The 18,867-nt window shown below is 40.9% G+C and overlaps 1 protein-coding gene across 1 annotated transcript; it reads left to right on the forward strand.

The window, feature by feature from the left end:
- Positions 1-1,458: 1,458 nt before the first annotated feature.
- ADSL (adenylosuccinate lyase) lies at positions 1,459-18,867 on the forward strand. The gene is made up of 13 exons (XM_081877656.1): positions 1,459-1,687; positions 6,269-6,472; positions 7,178-7,222; positions 8,134-8,213; positions 8,477-8,648; positions 9,129-9,175; positions 9,863-9,953; positions 10,740-10,809; positions 14,141-14,288; positions 15,171-15,261; positions 16,706-16,795; positions 17,898-18,074; positions 18,713-18,867. Exons 1-13 carry the CDS (start codon positions 1,544-1,546, stop codon positions 18,797-18,799), a joined length of 1,446 nt encoding a protein of 481 aa, XP_081733782.1. The 5' UTR covers positions 1,459-1,543; the 3' UTR covers positions 18,800-18,867.

The following is an 18,867-nucleotide window of genomic DNA, read 5'->3' on the forward strand; positions in this document are numbered from 1 at the left end:
CACGATAATTCTTTTCCTGCGTCAAACAAAGGTCTGACTTGTCTGGATTTGGTTTCCAGCAGTGACCAACCAGCTGCTTCTGGAAGCTTCCAAGCAAAGCAGGTGATGGGTCATAGTTTGTATCTTGTACTCAGAAGTGTAGTGTGTCCACTTACAGACACTTTCTGTATAGCTGTAATGGCAAATAACTGATTTGACCTACACACAAATTGTCTCATTCTGCTTTTAAGCCATCTGAGCTAGTAAAGGACCCCTGACACTTAAGTCCAGCCATGGATAACGGGTTGTGGCGATCATCTCGCGTTACTGGCCAAGAGACTCGATGTTTGTCCACAGACAGTTTTTCTGGGTCATGTCGCCAGCATGATTAAGCCGCTTCTGGTGAAACCAGAGCAGCTCATGGAAATGGCGTTTACCTTCCCACTGGAACGGTACCTATTTATCTAATTGCACTTTGACGTGCTTTTGAACTGCTAGGTTGACAGGAGCTGGGACTGAGCTTACCCCGTGGGGATTCAAACCGTCGACCTTCCGATCAGCAACTAGGCTCAGTGGTTTAGACCACAATGCCACCTGCGTCCCATCTAAGCTAGTAGTCCTCTCCATAACTTATGGCAGTGAATTCCACAAGTTTATTTTGCTATGTGAAGTACTTCCTTTGGCCTTCTGTGAATTTAATGCAAATCTGTTCCTGTAGAGGAATGTCCAAGTTCTACTGTAAGGACATTTATGTTATCAGTCCATCCACATTACATATGTTAATAAACATATGCAAAGGCAGCTCTTACAGATACTACTTAAAATCTAATCTCTCGGGCCTTTTCTTACATGGAAGATTCTCTTACCTCTTGCTGATTTTAGCTACCCCCTTATAAATTATTATTTGCAAATGTGACAAGGAAAGGAAAAAAAGATAAAAGCAAACAAGGTAAATTAAAGTTGAAGAAAGAAGAGGAAAAATTAGTATACAAATAATACTAATATCAACGGTAGATCACCATTGGTACACAAATCTTAAACATGCAAGTTAATACATACGGTAAGTGCTCCAGATAGCCACACAAAGTTGGGGCAGTGAGATCTTAAGACCATTTTGTAATAGACCCATGTCTAATTCTTCCAACTCCACCATAAACTGGGGCAAGCAATATTCGAAGCAGGGCCACACCATACTCCCCTAACCCCACTGCAACAATGGAAGCTATTTTCAGTAAGAATTTTGCCGAGACCCCTCAAAACTACTTCGGGAGTTGCTGCCAATAGGGACAATAGTATACGTGGGGAGTTAACTCTTGAGGGGAGAGTGCAGTGCAGCCTCCCAAGCAGCAGGGGCCGCTGTGACCCCGACCTTGCCCCAGTCCAGTCGCGGGCGAACCGGAAGGGGGCCGGGGCGCCGGAGGTGAGGTTGAGTTGGGGGCGGGCCTGAGGGCGGGACCTCTCCGCTCCCTTTATTACAGTCCTGGGGCAGCTGCCTCCCTTTCGCCTGCGGGTTGCTGCTGCTTCTCACGAGGGTGTCGCTTCCCTGCGCGGGACCTTCTCCACGATGGCCGAGGAGGATCCTTTCTGCCGCTACCGCTCCCCTCTCGTCTCGCGCTACGCCAGCCCCGACATGGCTTTTAACTTCAGCGAGAGGAAGAAGTTCAGCACCTGGCGGCGCCTCTGGCTTTACTTGGCCAAGGCTGAGAAGGTGGGCGCGCGGGGGTTCGTGGCTGTGCCAGACCAGCTCATTAAGTGGAAAGGCCCCTGTCCACCCCCACCCCGCAATGCAATGGGGGCTGTGGCATTTGCAGTTTTACTGACCCTGCCACACACACGCACAGAGCTAACAGACCTCCTGCGCAACAGGTGAAGGGGCAACATGCCTGTTCTGTTTGACGCCACTGTTTGCATACCTACATGTCCTTTATACTTCTCTGTGTGTGCGCGCACATCTGCCCAGTTTTGTTAATAATGCACTAGAACTGGAGTCACCCACTGAAGCTGAATGGTAGGCAGCCAAAATTAATCCCCACCCCCTGCCCCTACTCAGTACAGTGGTACCTCGGGTTACAGACGTTTCAGGTTACAGACTCTGCTAACCCAGAAATAGTATCTCGGGTTAAGAACTTTGCTTCAGGATGAGAACAGAAATCGGGCAGCGGGAGGCCCCATTAGCTAAAGTAGTACCTCAGGTTAAGAACAGTTTCACGTTAAGAACAGACCTCCAGAACGAATTAAGTTCTTAACCCAAGGTACCACTGTACTTAGTTAAACTAGGGAATTTGCTGCCACAAGGTAGTGATGGCTGCCACTTTAGGCGGCTTTAAAAGGGGGTTTTACCCATTAGTGAGGGTTATGGCTCTCTGTGTATTCAGGTGATATTGGATGTCTTATGGCCTGAAGGATCCGATCGGATATAGCACTGCTTCGAATATTGATCCTCGGGAAACAAGAGCAAATGTGTTGTTGTGCTTGCATCTTGTTTGTAAGCATCCCAAAGACATCGGGTTGGCTTCTCCAAATTGTCATGTTTTGTTAATAACGCTTTATGTAAGTTTTTGATACTGTTGCACAGTTGTAAGGCTATACTGTGCTTAGCAGCAATGGTTGCTCAGAAACAAAATAAAAGGAGCATCACCACTTAGAACTGTGATCAAGCAGTATACAAATTGCAGAAGTAAAATCGTTGCACTCGACTTCTAAATTTAAATATTTTTTTTTACTTTTGTGTGGTAATGTGTGGTACTTATGTCTAGTAAATGTGCTGTGGTTCTTCATTTCTCATCAGATTCTAGGATCCTATTTACCTGGAAAAGGTATTTGGCTGAGAATTCCAATATAACTTTTTCATAGGCATCTGCTCATATTGCAAGTGTCCATTGTTGCATCAGGATCCTTATGCAGAGTTACATTTTTGCTATTCTCATCTGATTACAACAGTATGACAATGGACATTTGCTAAAATGGTTTCTAGAAACGTACTCAGAAGCATACAGTGGTACCTCGGGTTACATACGCTTCAGGTTACAGACTCTGCTAACACAGAAAGAGTGCTTCAGGTTAAGAACTTTGCTTCAGGATGAGAACAGAAATTGTGCTCCAGCAGCACAGCAGCAGGAGGAGGCCCCATTAGCTAAAGTGGTGCTTCAGGTTAAGAACAGTTTCAGGTTAAGAATGGGCTTCCGGAACGAATTAAGTACTTAACCTGAGGTACCACTATACTGTCTCTGATCATGGAGGCAGAACATATTCATTGAGTTTAGTAGCCACTGATAGCCTTTACCTCTATGAATTTGTCTAATCCTCTTTTTAAAGCCACCCAAAGACTCTTCTCTTCTGATTACCATGCTCGAGGTCACTGCAGAGGTGGTATGTTGTAAGTGTATGCATTTCAATGCAATTTATCAGTCACCAAGGGGATGGAAGCAATATTCCGAACATGTTAGTTGCACAAACCTCTGTACGTCACTCTAAACCATACAGAAGATACAAGGTTGTTTGCTTATCCGTAGGTAACATTTCATATGCCCCATCAGCCCAGAGGGGATTGACCCTGACTATCAAGCAATAGCACTTTATCTCATGTGTATTATACCTCACAAAGTGATTTTGTCAATCAAGAATAAACAAAGTGGATTTTAGCTTCTGAACCAAATGTTAAACTATTACAACTCTTAGTGGGATTCACTTACCCTCAAAAAAAATCTTTAAATGGTACCATGTGGTCCTTAAAGTATCCTGAATCCAAGTTTTTCAGAACTTTCTAGATATTTTTTTAAATTTTTATTCATTTCTGACAACCCAAAAGTATTAGTAGCAGGGTGCTACATTGTACCATAAAGAAACAAATAAAGAAAAAGAAATTGTAACACACCAGTATACATTGAGGCATCCATGTTTCCCAGGCTAGCATGGGTGGTGACTATTGCATGTACGTTCAAAGCATAAGAAATAAAATCCTGCCTAATGATGTAGAAGTGTTCTGGGTTCTCCCATTACTCTGGAGACACACAATAACCAAAATTCCATAAGTTCTTATACCACAAAGACCAGTGTAGATTTTTTTCTAAGCTCTCCATAGCTAGATTATTGAAATCCTAGCAGCAGCTAGGATCCATGTCAAAAATTCTTTAGTGTGACAAGCTTTCTATTATCAGTCTGCAAATTCAGTAGTGACAGTTGTGGATAAGCCTGAGCAGCTGATTTAATTATTTAAAGTATTTCTTTATAAACTTGGGATCAGAATTATGAGAGCAGAGGGCATTCCCACCAAAGATAAAAAAATATTCCCCGGAGCCCACAGGCCTGCCAGCAATCCTGTATTGATTGCGGTATAATTATGAGACATCTGCACAGGTGTACTATTCCATCTATGCACAACTTTTAGCATTCCTTCACAAATAGTGGAACAGATTTGTGAGGCTTAGCTGACCACAGTGATTTCCTTTCAAATTACTCTTTTTGAACATTTAGATCTTTCTCCTAGTAAAGTATAAAGCGAACCAAGGGACAAGTGGCATGCTCTGAAAGTTCTGCATAAATAATAGAGACCAGTTCTTTATCTCTGATAATAGAGACCAGGACTTGTGTTGATATATAATCAGCACAATAACTTTGAACCTGGCCCAGGAACATGTGGGAAGCCAGTGCAGATGTTTTAACAAAGGTTGTCATTTGCTGAAGTACAAGATATCATAGTAGCTATGAAGTTATGACATATAAAGTTTTAGAGTGTGTGATTTACAACAAAGGGCTCATCTATGCTTCTGTCCACTTTTCTATTTTTAATTTTTTTTTAATTATTAATTTTGTATACCACCTTCATCTGTAGATCTCAGGATGGTTCACAACATAAATTATAACATAAAAGACACAAAATACATGATAAAAATAGGAACAAAAACCCCCAAGTATTCCCCCTTGCACAAAAAGGGCATTCGATTTCAAGGCAAAGTTCTCTGTCCAAGCACTCCCACCCATGCCACTTTCTCTGTGAAAACCAAATATTTATCGCTACATAAGAGCAAACGGCAAATGGGTGAGGGTCTCTAGATCATCTTATGATTATTTTATTATATAGCAGTGTACATATTGCTTTACCAAGTCACATAAGCAAAAGTCAGTTCTCCTATCTAAACAGAACCATGTTTTCGGAAAGCATGGCAGATGTTGCTGTAACATATCTTGTGCTTTAATGTGAGTTGGGGAGCCTGTTATTTTTATCCGTATGTTCACATTCCTGAGGAGTTACAACTCTGGCCTTGATCTTCAGCTGGAAATGGAGAGACAGACACACAGCACCTGTTCGTTTCAACAGAGTTCTGTCAGATTGCTACTAACAATCCCCAATAGATCTCCCTTCAGTCCGACATGGGATATGATTAGATTTCTAGTTGTAGGGGATTCAATGTAGTGAAAAGTGTGTAACATTTATGTGTTGTTTGCCTTTGTTTTAAATAAGCAACATTCCTGCTTGTTTTTTAATTTAAATTGCATTCGCTGGGAACAGCAGCAGAAGGTAAACAAGGCGCCTAAGATTCTGCAGGCGGGTTAGGATAATAGATGTGATGTTACATATAAATCATGGAAAGGCAAAGCACAACTTTATTTTTCCTCTGAAAAATTGAAAAAGGTGTAAAAAGACGGTTATGGAGACTTTAGTCGATTACAGTAAATTCTGGGTAGTGTTTTCAGAAAGCCTAGCAGAGTCAAGTACAATGGCTTCCTTTAGAACTCTGAAATAATCCTTTGTACTGTAGGTAGAGCATTGTAGTGCCTTTTCATACAACTGGGTTGACATTCAAGTTTGAGGCAACTCCAAACATTTTAGTCTGCTGTCTCTCCCCGTTTTTAAAGCTATTTGGGACACTTACTGTCAGAGACAAAACTGAAGTAACTGCTTAAATATAGAAGGTAGAAAATGAAATAAACTCTATAGTAAATCAGCCAAATTCAAAAAGAGAAATTACACAGTTCTTTTACGTTTTTATTTAAATCAAATTGTTGTGATCTATAAGAATAACATTTTTTCTAATATTAATTGCAGTGAAGTGTTCCTTTAAAATTAACTCATTCAGAACAGTAATAACCTTGGGACTTTGGATTTTAACCTCAGTAGTTAAAAGCTAATCTTGCATAAACTGGGCTTTGTGTCACCCATCCCTGATTCTGAAAATTGCATAAGAATAAGATCCCAGTCGATTGTGTAAATTCAGTGATCTTACTAGTGGAGGTGTCCTTGAATAAGGGGTCATGTGTTAGTTAACTTCAGGTTTTTCCCTCCTTGCAGTCACTGGGTCTACCTATCACAGATGAGCAAATACAGGAAATGGAAGCAAAACTGGACAGCATAGATTTCAAGATGGCAGCTGAGGAGGAGAAGCGGTTACGTCATGATGTAATGGCCCATGTGCATACATTTGCCCACTGTTGTCCAAAGGCTGCAGGAATAATTCACCTTGGAGCAACTTCCTGCTATGTGGGAGATAATACGGTAAAACAACGTTATGAAATTGTTCTCCATAAGCTGGGCTGAATCACTATACAGTGGTACCTCGAGTTACAAACACCTCAGGTTACAAACGCTTCAGGTTACAAACTCCGCTAAGCTAGAAGAGTTACCTCAAGTTGAGAACTTTGTCCCAGGATGAGAATGGAAATTGTGTGCCGGCGGCAGCAAGAGGCCCCATTAGCAAAATCACACCTCTAGTTAAGAACAGTTTCAGGTTAAGAACGGACCTCCGGAATGAATTAAGTTCGTGACTAGAGGTACCACTGTAATGGTTCTTTTCTATCCCTGCTTTACTATCTGAAATACCAAGCTTGCAAAGTATCAGCAATATTTTTTTCTTTATTAAAAAGACGAAGATAAGTATTGTATAGCTAAAAATTCAAAACCAGTAAAGTTCTGAGTGAGATAACACACACACACCCCATTCTCTCGTCTCTTCATTTTCACCCTCTTGGGTGGTATAGAAGTAATGCTGATCCCTTTGAGGCACAAGTGAATTTGAGAGTGACCAAAATTAATGCTTGTGCACAGTAGACTACTTGATTCTTTGATACACAAAGAGAATGTTAGTCATACCCATTTGTCTTTATGGAAATTGCAAATTACCCTGAAAGGAGAGTGTAGATAAGCACGTGACTATTGAATAGAATTGTGACTGACTGACTATTTTATTCCTTTTTCTGTTAGGACTTGATAGTTCTCCGGGATGGATTCAACCTGCTTCTTCCCAAGGTGAGACGTACAGTTTTTAAGAGTTGGGTGCTATTGATTCCAATTGGCTGTCTGCCAGAGTTAACTAGAAACAATTAGGAGCTGGCAAGGCACTGAGAAAAAGGTACCGTATTTTTCGCCCTATAGGACGCACCGGCCCATAGGACACACCTAGGTTTTTTGCTTCTCCCCCCCACCCGCCAGCCTCCAGACCAGGTCCGGGAATAGCGGGGTGGCGGCACTCCGCCTCCCCACTGTCCCCCGAGCTTGTGGGCTGCAGGCTGCTGCCCACAAGCCTTGTGAGCCCGCGGGACCTCCCGCCAGGCTTGCAAGGCTTGCTGATAGCTACCTGAAGCCTGGAGAGCGAGAGGGGTCGGTGCGCACCGACCCCTCTCGCTCTCTAAGCTTCAGCGAAAGCCTGCATTCGCCCCATAGGACGCGCACACATTTCCCCTTCATTTTTGGAGGGGGGAAAGTGCGTCCTATAGGGTGAAAAATATGGTAGTTATTTTACAAGGCACCTGATCAGTGTTGGATTCCAGCTGTGTTCATGCAGAGTTCATAATATAACATGAATTGATTTTATGTACTGTATATGCTGTTGTTTTAAACATACATACATATAATAATAATAATAATAATAATAATAATAATAATAATAATATATTGTTTTCATGTATTCAGTTGTATTAACTGTTTTATATATGTTCTGTTATAAAGTAGTAGTAATATAGAGGCATCATATTAAGTTATATATTTTTCTCTCTAAGCATTTTACAATTCTACTTGGAGAATGATTCAGACTTGACTATTAGATTCTTGAAGAACCTTGTATTCTGCCCTACCCTTCTTGAAAGCAGAATTGGATAAAAATGTAAATAATTATTTTGTGACTTCCTTTGTGTTTTCCTTCTTTCATTCAATCTTGCTAGCTTGCCAGGGTGATCAGCCGTCTTGCAGATTTTGCTGAGAAGTATGCTGACTTGCCCACCTTGGGCTTCACTCACTACCAGTAAGTAATTCATACAAATACTCATTTAATTCCGTGGATGCTGCTCCCATTTCTACCCCATTTCTTTTATTCACCCTTAGATCAGCAGCCTTTAATTGCTACTGTGCAAGATTAAACTCCAGAAAACTAAATGAATTACGGCTATAAGATTCTGAAAGAAACTGTGATAGAAATGCTTGCAAAGCATCAAGTGCAAACACTGTATAGTGACATGAAAGAAGCTGTACAGGCTTATTCTTGAGTCATATTCTGTGTTCTTTTAGGCCTGCCCAGCTTACTACTGTTGGTAAACGCTGTTGTCTGTGGATCCAAGATCTCTGCATGGACCTCCACAATCTTGAGCGGGCACGGGATGAGTTGAGATTTCGCGGTGTGAAAGGCACCACTGGTACACAGGCCAGCTTCTTGCAGCTCTTTGAAGGAGATCATGATAAAGTACGTATCCCCAGCAAGTGTCAGTTTTGAATTGCAATCAGTTTGGGAACACTTGACTGTTGTATTATGTGGTGGTAATCACAGGCTGCCATTCGACATAAACATCCTGAGCAGTAGTGGAAGAAATTATTGAAACAGCATCTAAAAACAACAAAATCCCACAGCAAAATCAGTAAAAAAAATTGTTCTAAATCAACAGTCAGAATATCCATAAAGTGCACCTTATGCCCCAATCAAGAAACTAGCAAAGTTGCTTCCTGGGACATTTCACTCTAGGGCTTTTGCCAATATGAAATTTGCATGAGACCTACGGAAGAATTTTTATTTCTGTGGGAAGCAGACAGCAGATTGAGCATAGGACAATATAGTGATTGCATCAGCAAAACACCTATAGTGCTCAGAATAGTGCAAGAGGCACAATCATTCCCACTTCAGCCCACTGCATTCTGAGTGAGGTTCCTATCATATTTTTCCCCTGAGGTGGAGGAGCTGGACAAGCTGGTGACTGCAATGGCGGGATTTAAGCGGTATGTAAAAAAACAAAAACCCTCTCCTTCCTTGCCTTTACTGCTTTAAGAACACAGAAATCTGCCTTTATACAGAGTCAGACCACTGGTGTTGTCTTACATTTAGTACTGTCATATCTGGACTAACTGACTGGCAGCATAGTTTTCCAGAGCTTCCAGCCTTACTTGGAGATATCATTGATTGAAGCTGTGATCTTATATGTGCAAAGCCTGCCATTAAACTGAGGCCCTTCCGCATTCTTAAGATGAGCACCTCTGGACCTATGTATAAATTTGGATTCTGCTCTGCAATTAACATTCCCGCTGTTGCTGCTAACTGCTAGGACCTATTAGGGGAAAGGTTGTGCTTACATAATCTACTCCATGATGTAGGTTTGTAATGGAACTTCCTCCCATCTTAGTCCTTTGCAGTTTTGCTCTTCTCCATGTGAATGCATGTTTCCCCCCCCCTTTTTTTTTTTGCTACCCCTACTGCATGTTAAACTGAATTGTACAGTCACACAAATAATTTCTCTAGATTGTTTCAAACGAATACTGTACCTTCACTGTATCAGGAAGCAGATATAAAAAGAGGGACAAGGAACCAGTTGAAGTTGTGTGGTATTAATTCCTTGTTGCATGCTCTCTCAATCTCATTTATAGGCTCTGTTAAACTTCATGATGCTTTATCTTTGTGTTTGGTTTCAGCGCTTATATCGTCACAGGGCAGACATACAGTCGCAAAGTGGATATTGAAGTGCTTTCTGTTCTGGCCAGTCTAGGGGCATCTGTACATAAGGTAAGAACTACTTCAAATTCTATATTCAAAGGCACCACTGAGAATTGGGGCTCAATTGGATGCCTTCTTGAATTGAATTGCACAGCCACATAAATTTTTTCTTTAGAGGTTTCAAGCTTTTAGAAACTGTGGTCACATTTTGATGTTTTGCTTTTCTCCTGTGTTTAACACAGATTTCTGTAGTATACCAGATATCTAGGAGATATCCTAGCTCTATTGAATTATAGATGGCTGAAAAAGTGAAAGTGAGCCAGTCCACCATTCCTGCTGCTGTGCCTGCACTGCCTTGCCTCTCTCTGCCAGTAAGCAGAAGCAATGCGCAGTGTTCGGAAGTTGGGAGAGTGACTCAGGGGGGCAGACATCTGGGAAAAAAGACTTTGGCAATCCCACCCACCAGTGAACCCAATGTGTTTTCACTACATGTGATTTTGGCTTTATGTGCTATCCCCAGAATATAACCCCAGCATAAGTTGAGTGTCACGTGTATAATAGGCTTGAATTCAAATCTATGTTTTGGGCTGGGGAATATGTTTATATTCAGAATTTCTCCTATTTCCTTTAAAATAAGATGATGAATTTTTTTATACTATTTCTTTGTATCATAAACTCAGTGCTAATTATGAAATCTTGCATGCAGTAAGTCTGTGCCTGCATCTGAACATCTGAAATGAATTAATCTCTTTTTCTCCCCAGTGGTTAGTAAAATGAACCAGCTCCAAGATTTCTGATGGATATTAATGCTGCCCAGAAATAGTGTCTGAACTAATTAGAATTGTTTTTCTCCAGATATGTACTGATATTCGCCTTCTGGCCAACCTCAAAGAATTAGAGGAACCTTTTGAGAAAGACCAAATTGGTAAGCAATGGCTGTAGAAACAGAATTTTGTTGTTTTTAAATTAACTTGTATTGATCGCCCTTTTGAAGTTGAATGATTGAAATTAGAATAAAAATGGAATATGTGTAAACATGTCTCAGAGCGGATCAGCTGGTACATTTACATCCCATTTTTATGTACAAGACAGTTAAGGAGTACATGCATGCATACAGTTACCAGCAAATTAAATTTCTGAAGCTACTGCTTTGCTAGCTAACCAACAAGTTGCTGTAAGGAGTCTGAAACTGTGACACCTCTGAGAAAGTGAGATAATGGGCTGCTTTAGATGTAATTCCAAACCATGCCCTAATGCTATGAAACTGAACAATCAAGGAACCTTGGCTTCACACACTACTCTCGTGTCTTTGCATGCAGTGATTCCTCATTGCTTGTTCTGAGGCAAAGTGGAAATCTATATTTTACACTTGTGTTTCAAACAAAGAATTAAAACCATAGTTTGATCCTGGTTTCCAGTCATGGTTTGCAGGCAAAGTACAAGCCACAGTTTGTCTCAAGACTTGTTCTCTGGAGGGCCCCAGACTGAAATACAGTGGTACCTCCACTAACCCAAAAATAGTACCTCGGGTTAAGAACTTTGCTTCAGGATGAGAACAGAGAAATCACACAGCGGCAGCGGGAAGCCCCATTAGCTAAAGTGGTGCTTCAGGTTAAGAACAGTTTCAGGTTAAGAACGGACCTCTGGAACGAATTAAGTTCTTAACCCGAGGTACCACTGTACTAAGATCTTTTCAACCCCTTACTGACTTTTCTTTTGTTTTCAATACAGCTTTTTAAAAAAATGTGATTAATTTATGTAATATATGGTATAATTGATATAATTTTCGCCACTGGTTACTTTCAGTCTTCATCGTGATTCTGTCTAGTTGGACTGTGCTTTATTGCTTAATTTTTGCCTTGTTCTTGGTACTATTTTGTATCATTTTAATAAAAATCCAAACTGCGGGAGGCAGTGGAAGACAGGAATGCCTGGCGTACTCTGGTCCATGGGGTCATGAAGAGTCGGACACGACTAAATGACTAAACAACAACAACAATAAAAATCCCAATAAAAATTATTGCAACCTCCTCCCAGAAACTACTACTATTATTTTATTGAATTTATATACTGTCCTATACCTGGAGGTCTCAGGGTGGAAACTATGGTTTATTCAAACCAAAATCAGTGTCAACAAGTCAGATTCAAACGATAGTTTCAGATCCCAGTTTACTAGTTAACCTTGGGTAGAACAAACCACAGGTCCCCAAGTTTGAATATAATGTGAAACTCTGGTTTGTTTTAAAGCGAGAGTATGAGTTTTCACTCTTTTCCCTTCTGTGCAAGAGGGGGTTGTGTGCAGACCAAAAGCTCACTGCAATCTGTTCCCAGTCTACATTGGGGTAGGAAACCTCTGGGCCCCATGATGTTGGTGGACTTCCATCTCCCACCATCCTTGGCCATGCTTAGGTTGATGGGAGTTGCCCAAAACATCTAGAGGGCCATAGGCTCCCCATGCCTAGCCTTAAGGATAGTAATTTTGGTACAAAAACAGCTGCTAAATTTAATTAAGCTTTAGAAGTAGCCTAGCTATGTTGTGCTCTGTCCAACTTACCCCATGGGCCACTAACAGGTGGGAGGCCACCCCTTTTGTCATCTGATGTCACCATGAAGTTAGCCAACCTATTTTCCTTTGCGCCCCAACTTGAACACCTGAATCTATACATTTTTGTGTGCAAGCTCTGCTATCTGTTCAAAATTATTGATACAGTGGTACCTCGGGTTAAGAACTTAATTAGTTCTGGAGGTCTGTTCTTAACCTGAAACCATTCTTAACCTGAAGCACCACTTTAGCTAATGGGGCCTCCTGCTGCTGCCGCGCCGCCGGAGTGCGATTTCTGTTCTCATCCTGAAGCAAAGCTCTTAACCCGAGGTAATATTTCTGGGTTAGCAGAGTCTATAACCTGAAGCGTCTGTGACCTGAAGCGTATGTAACCCAAGGTACCACTATATTGTTGAGGATTGTGTTTGCTGATAACCGGAGCAACTTTTGTGGTTTTTTTTTAATAATTTTTATTAACTGGCCAATCACATCAAATTAAATCACATCATATAAATTCCAAATTACAAAGCCAAATTTTTAAATTTTGTTGGGGGAACCCATACTTCAAGATCCAAAGGGGGATTCAGATCATCTTCTTATTACTGCGTTAATGTCCAAATCAGTCCCAATCAGTCCAAACAAAGTTCATAATTCTATCCAGTCTTATCTTGGTGTTGCCACATCATATCTTGTTCGTATAATTTCTCTTTTTCCTTTACGATCTCTTCTGTTAGTCTCCTTAAGTCGATAGCAAGTGTTATATTCCTGTGTGGATTTCCCGTTCCTCCACTAAGTCCAGATGGTTTCCATATATCTCCTTCGTAGATAACGTCACTCTTTCCATTGTAAATTTTGGCATTTGTCGCTCTTAAGTCCCACCAAGAAGTTGATTCACGATATGTAAACAACTCTATTTCTCTCTTTCTCCTCCCAGACCCAAGAGCTCCCACAATGCCTCACAAAATGGCGACGGCATTTTTTCCTGACTGCGTCACTCCAAAACTCTTAGCTTTCCAGCTTCCTCTTGAAACATTGCTTTGGATCGAAAGTTTATCTCCACACAGCCTTAAATCCACAGCTTAAGTCCTTAATTTCTGACTCATTAGAGGAGGGGGATTCTTGTTAAATCACATAGAAAAGGGAAAGGCAGGTTTTTTTCCCCCTCCCCCCTCAGTCATTTATCATACCGAATCTTGACGTATCTTCTCGTATTTTATTGTTGTCTTGTTATCAGAGATCTCTTCTGTCAGCAGTCTTTACTCCCCTTTTTCCTTGATGTATGTGCAATTAATCTCGTCCAAATTGTTTCTTTTAAAGATCATTGCAACCAGCGGCGCGAATCAGGGACGGCGTCAAGGAGTGCCGAAAATCCCACAGGAGGGCTTTGTGCCTAGTGCCCCCACCCCCACAAATTCGGGGGTGGTATAGGGCACAGCAGGCAAGGGCCGTCCCCACCACAATCCTGGTGGGGTTAAGGAGGCTAATTACCCCCATCATAGCCTCCAAATTACCTCGTGTGGGTCGGAGAGATGTTATTGTCAGCCATCTTCCGATGCGCCACCTAGTGGCCCCCCGGAGCAACTTTTGTAGATGGTGAAATAACTTTAGAAAGGCACACTATGTTTAACAATCTTGTTTTTTATTCTTTCTCCTTCTTATTTGCACACTCTTCCTTCTCCTGTTGCCCATTCCCCTCACCCCTCCCATTGTACAGGTTCAAGCGCTATGGCTTATAAACGGAATCCCATGCGTTCGGAGCGATGTTGCAGTTTAGCTCGTCATCTTATGATTCTGATCCAGGACCCCCTTCAGACAGCATCTGTGCAGTGGTTTGAGCGCACTTTAGATGATAGTGCAAACAGGTACATTCCTGATTCTTGTCGCTAGGTCATGAAGCAGAGAGATTGTTTCTTTGTTTTCAAAATACATTTCGAAACTAACGGATCTTTCTATGATATTGTGAACTGCACCCAAAATATTAAACATACTTACTTGGAAGTGAACCTCTGTGATTTCAGGGGAACCCTTTTTAACAAGTATAAAATGTACAAGGCCACCATTGAAGGATGTGATTTCTGAAAGCTAAGCTGGAGGTGCAGAGGATTCTTGCTCATTTTGCCCCCATTGGATTCATGTGTGACTCAGAACTTGGATTTGTGGATTAAGACACATAATCAATGAACAAATCCATGTCTGCTTCTGTACTGTACTTAGGAGTTTTAACATTTCTTTAAAACTTGACCAGCTACTTAGAGCAGCCAATATCTCCTCCAAGGCTACACAGTAAAGAATCTGTTTTAAAATGCTCCCATAAAGGAACTGTATATCACAACATGCAGAATTGTACAAAGAAAAAGATCGCTGTTCCCATGCAACGAAGGAAGTGTTCGGTTCCCCAAGTAGCTGTAAAATGTTGACAAAAGGGGCAGCCCTTGGACCATCTCATAAGCAGTTATTTCAGTAAAACGGGGCAGATTTTTAAAATTAAAAACATCTATCCATAAACTGGATGCCATGGAGTTAGTTTTGTGAATACACAAAACTGACACAGGACAGAACTGGGATGATCCGTCCACCCCAACAAAATGTTCCTTAAAACACTGCCTAGTGTGGAAAATAGGAAGAGTAAGCAAATTAATGAGGAAAGGAAGAATAGTACTGAACTGTTTAAAAAGTCCTTTCTGTGGGAATGCTGCAACTTCTCCCTCCCTCCAATTCTGGTACTCTTGTGACTTTTTCCACAGGCGCGTGTGTTTACCTGAAGCCTTCCTCACTGCTGACATAATACTTAGCACCCTACAAAATATCTCTGAAGGTCTTGTGGTATATCCCAAGGTAAGAAGACTCAGAGGAAATGTGAGCGGTCTCTTACTCCTGTATTGGCAGTTTTCAAACTGTTTTCTGGGAAAAGCCTGGGGTCCCTTGGAAGCTTTTCAGAGTGTTGTCACCTGAAACACAGCTTGCTTCCTGTTACCAGTCTTCCCTTCATAGCCACTGTGAGTTGAATATGTATTTTTAATGCACACTCGGTTAACACAGGGGTGCCGGCAAGGACCAAAAACCCTAGCCACAACTCCACACAACTAAGCATAGACACACACACACACAGAGAGAGCAGGGCTTCCTTCGCAGACATGAGATGAATACTTTAAGGACAGAAAATTTCAAAAACTCTGCCATAAATCAGCACCCACTTTCAGCCCTGGGCATGTATAAGGAAGGAAATAGCTCAGCTGGTAGAGCATGAGACTAATCTTGGGGTCATGGGTTCGAGCCCCACGTTGGGCAAAAGTTTCCTGCATTGCAGGGGGTTGGACTAGATGGCCCTTGTGTTCCCTTCCAATTCTATAGTTCTATGATTCTAAGCTTTTACAAACAATCTGATTCATATCAACTGTTAAATTCCATTTAGCTACATAGTGGAGGTTTTACAGATGGGTAGGTCACAGTCACTATGAAGCAGATACCCAGTGCAGGTCCAATCTAATGAATGCTGGGCACAGTTAAGTATGAGAACTTCTATCCAAGGGATTAAGATAGCAGTTTCAGGAGTCTGCAGCAGGTTTTAACTGTGCACATTCCCAGTGGACTAGCTTTTATAAGAAGAACCCATCCCCTGAATAGTTTTTACTTCTCTTGTAATATTGAAGAAAAAATCATTTAACACATAACTGTTTTAATTAATAAATGCATGTGTGGCATTTTAAAAAGTAAGAGCAGGCATACAACTCCCTGAAGTATGGTGGTGAGACAAAACTGACAACTTGAAGCATTTTTAAAATTCATTCATTACTATGTTATTTTTACTGTGAACAAGAGAGGTAGCTGGCTTGCTTCACAGGAGTGCGGCGAAGTTGTTTAGACTTCCTGTTTTAACATTAAATCTGTGTAAGGAGGCAGTATTTTTTCTTCTTCAGTTTTAATTAGGAATGAGCTATTATTATTCATGAGGTGTAGCAGAGTCTGGAATGATATAAAATTTGAGGCTAATGAAGGACATGTCATCTAGCAGTAGAAACTGCTTTCTAAATGATGAATCTGTTTGTCCTTGTATCCCAGTCTTATCTATTCTGACTGGCAACAAACAGTTCTTCAGGGACTTGGGCAGATGTCCTTCTAACATGCTACTAATCTGGGACCTTCTCTATTCAAAGCATGTACTTTTATTGCCGAGCTGTTATCTCCCCCCTGAATAAATAAAATAATGAAGAGTAACATAGAAACTGGATTTTCCAGTCCATTTTGTAAATACTGTACTTATATTTGATGTTTGATTTAGGTTATTGCGAGACGTATTCAGCAAGAGTTGCCTTTCATGTGTACAGAAAATATTATCATGGCTATGGTGAAAGCTGGGGGCAATCGCCAGGTATGTACCTAACTGTAGGCTCTCATTTACAAGCCCTTAAAGGGACTTTCCATGCCAGGAAGTAGAGGGGTTGGAAGAAAGTTATGACACCAGTATCTTGAACTCTTTGCTGTTTCACAATCTAGCCTGATTGTTATGCACATCCTCTTTCTCTCATCATGTTGCATATTTCTGAATTTTACTAGTTCAGCTACCAGGGAAGGTATTAGTTTTGTTTTATCACCAGTTTTAGTGTTACTATATTAGTATTTAGAAAGCAGAGATGGAACATTGCAATGTGCCTATCTTTTCCAAATTAATAATTATAATGCTGAACGACGATGCTTTTGGAAATACCTTATAAAATTCAGCACTGACTAAGGTTGTTTAAAGTGTGGTTCAGCACTAACTCATTCACTTCTTTACCCAAGATCCCTGCTGCCTCTAGATTGGTTTTCTTAGTATCGTATGAATTTTTGCGATTAGACAAATTGTCACCCTACATATTTTTTTAAAGAGAAGTCCGAAATTATTTTTGTTTGTTGCATTGTTTGCTGCTACTTTTATCTTATTTCTGTACTTGTTATGCTCCCTTGATGCATCTAGAACTGAGAAGTTATTGAGACAATATTCTGCAGTGATCGGCTACACAAAATACTGAAAGTTTCAGAAGAGGATGGAATTTTGCTATTTCTTATTGCAGTTTGTGTGTAATTAAAAAGAGAACTATTATGAATGGACTGAATGATCAAAAGACCCACTGAAGAGAGAATTCAGGCATTGCAACACTCCTGTCACACACAGTTCAAATGTTGTTCATTTCCAGGTAGCCTAGCTCACCTCTTTTTGATGAGTTCCTGCACTCCATCTTAGGACCAAGACCAATTCAGACTTTCTATGGCTTAAATACTAAGCCACTTCCCCCCTACGCTCTTTTCCCTCTTCCTCCCTGACTATATTGACATTTTGGTTGGCCTAATAGATACAGCCCTACAATGGATTTTGGATTTTTTTATTGTGAGCCACAACTACATTAGCTTTTTGTAAAGCCTATATATGATACTTGGGATGTTTACCGTGATTGCTGATGGTTTGTAATGTGATGTTGACTTCTTTTTCATAGGATTGTCATGAGAAGATAAGGGTTCTGTCCCAGCAGGCAGCTGCTGTTGTGAAGCAAGAAGGGGGTGATAATGACCTCATTGAACGTATTCGTGCAGATCCTTATTTCAACCCTATTCATGGAGAACTGGAATCTCTTTTGGAGCCCAAATCCTTTACTGGACGTGCTTCCCAGCAGGTAAGAACAGGAAAGTTCTCATGAGGTTGCCATGGACTCTAGTCCACCTAAAGCTTTATGTTCTCTACCTGTGACTGTTTCTTCCTTTCTTTTTCTTTGTAACCTTTCTCACTCCATTTGAAAAAAATAACCAATTACTCCTTGTTTTTGTTTCTTCTGCCATAAGCTTCACCTGCGAATGAACCAGTTTTCCCCTCCTTATTCTATTTAGACATTTCCTTCATCCACTGCTACCCAACCTTCCTCTAACTACATATTCCTGACTTTTTATTTAATTGCCTGCCCCACTCTGTCTTACTGATTCAGTGCAGATTGTAGTCCAGTAGCCTGTATCAGCCAGTTCTTCATTTACCCGTTAAGCAAAGCTAGGCTTTTAACAAGAGCAGTCTGAGAAAGATTCTTGGCATAACTCCCATATCTGGAATAATTCACTTTCTGTACTTCTAACATTTCCTTTTCGTTGTTAATGGTGTGCTTTGGGTGGGGACAAATCTAGTCTTTGCCTTATCCGGTTCCTGTGTGTTCTGAGTTACAGGGAAGTGTGCAGAATAGAGTAATTGGTTAATATTCTAAGGCTAAACGAGTATTTGGTCCAAGTTATACTTTTAATGCCCTTTTCCTCCCTTCTTCCATAACAGGTAGCAAGATTCCTAAAAGAAGAGGTCTACCCCATTCTTACCCCTTATAAGAGCAAGATGGATGTGACAATGGAGCTTTCTCTTTGAATTAGTATTCAGTTAGTATTTCATTAAGGTATTTGTGGGGAAGATAATAAAATATATTTCAAAACAGA

The sequence above is a fragment of the Podarcis erhardii genome (genome assembly GCF_964252035.2).
Source record: "Podarcis erhardii genome assembly, chromosome: 10".
NCBI lineage: Eukaryota > Metazoa > Chordata > Lepidosauria > Squamata > Lacertidae > Podarcis > Podarcis erhardii.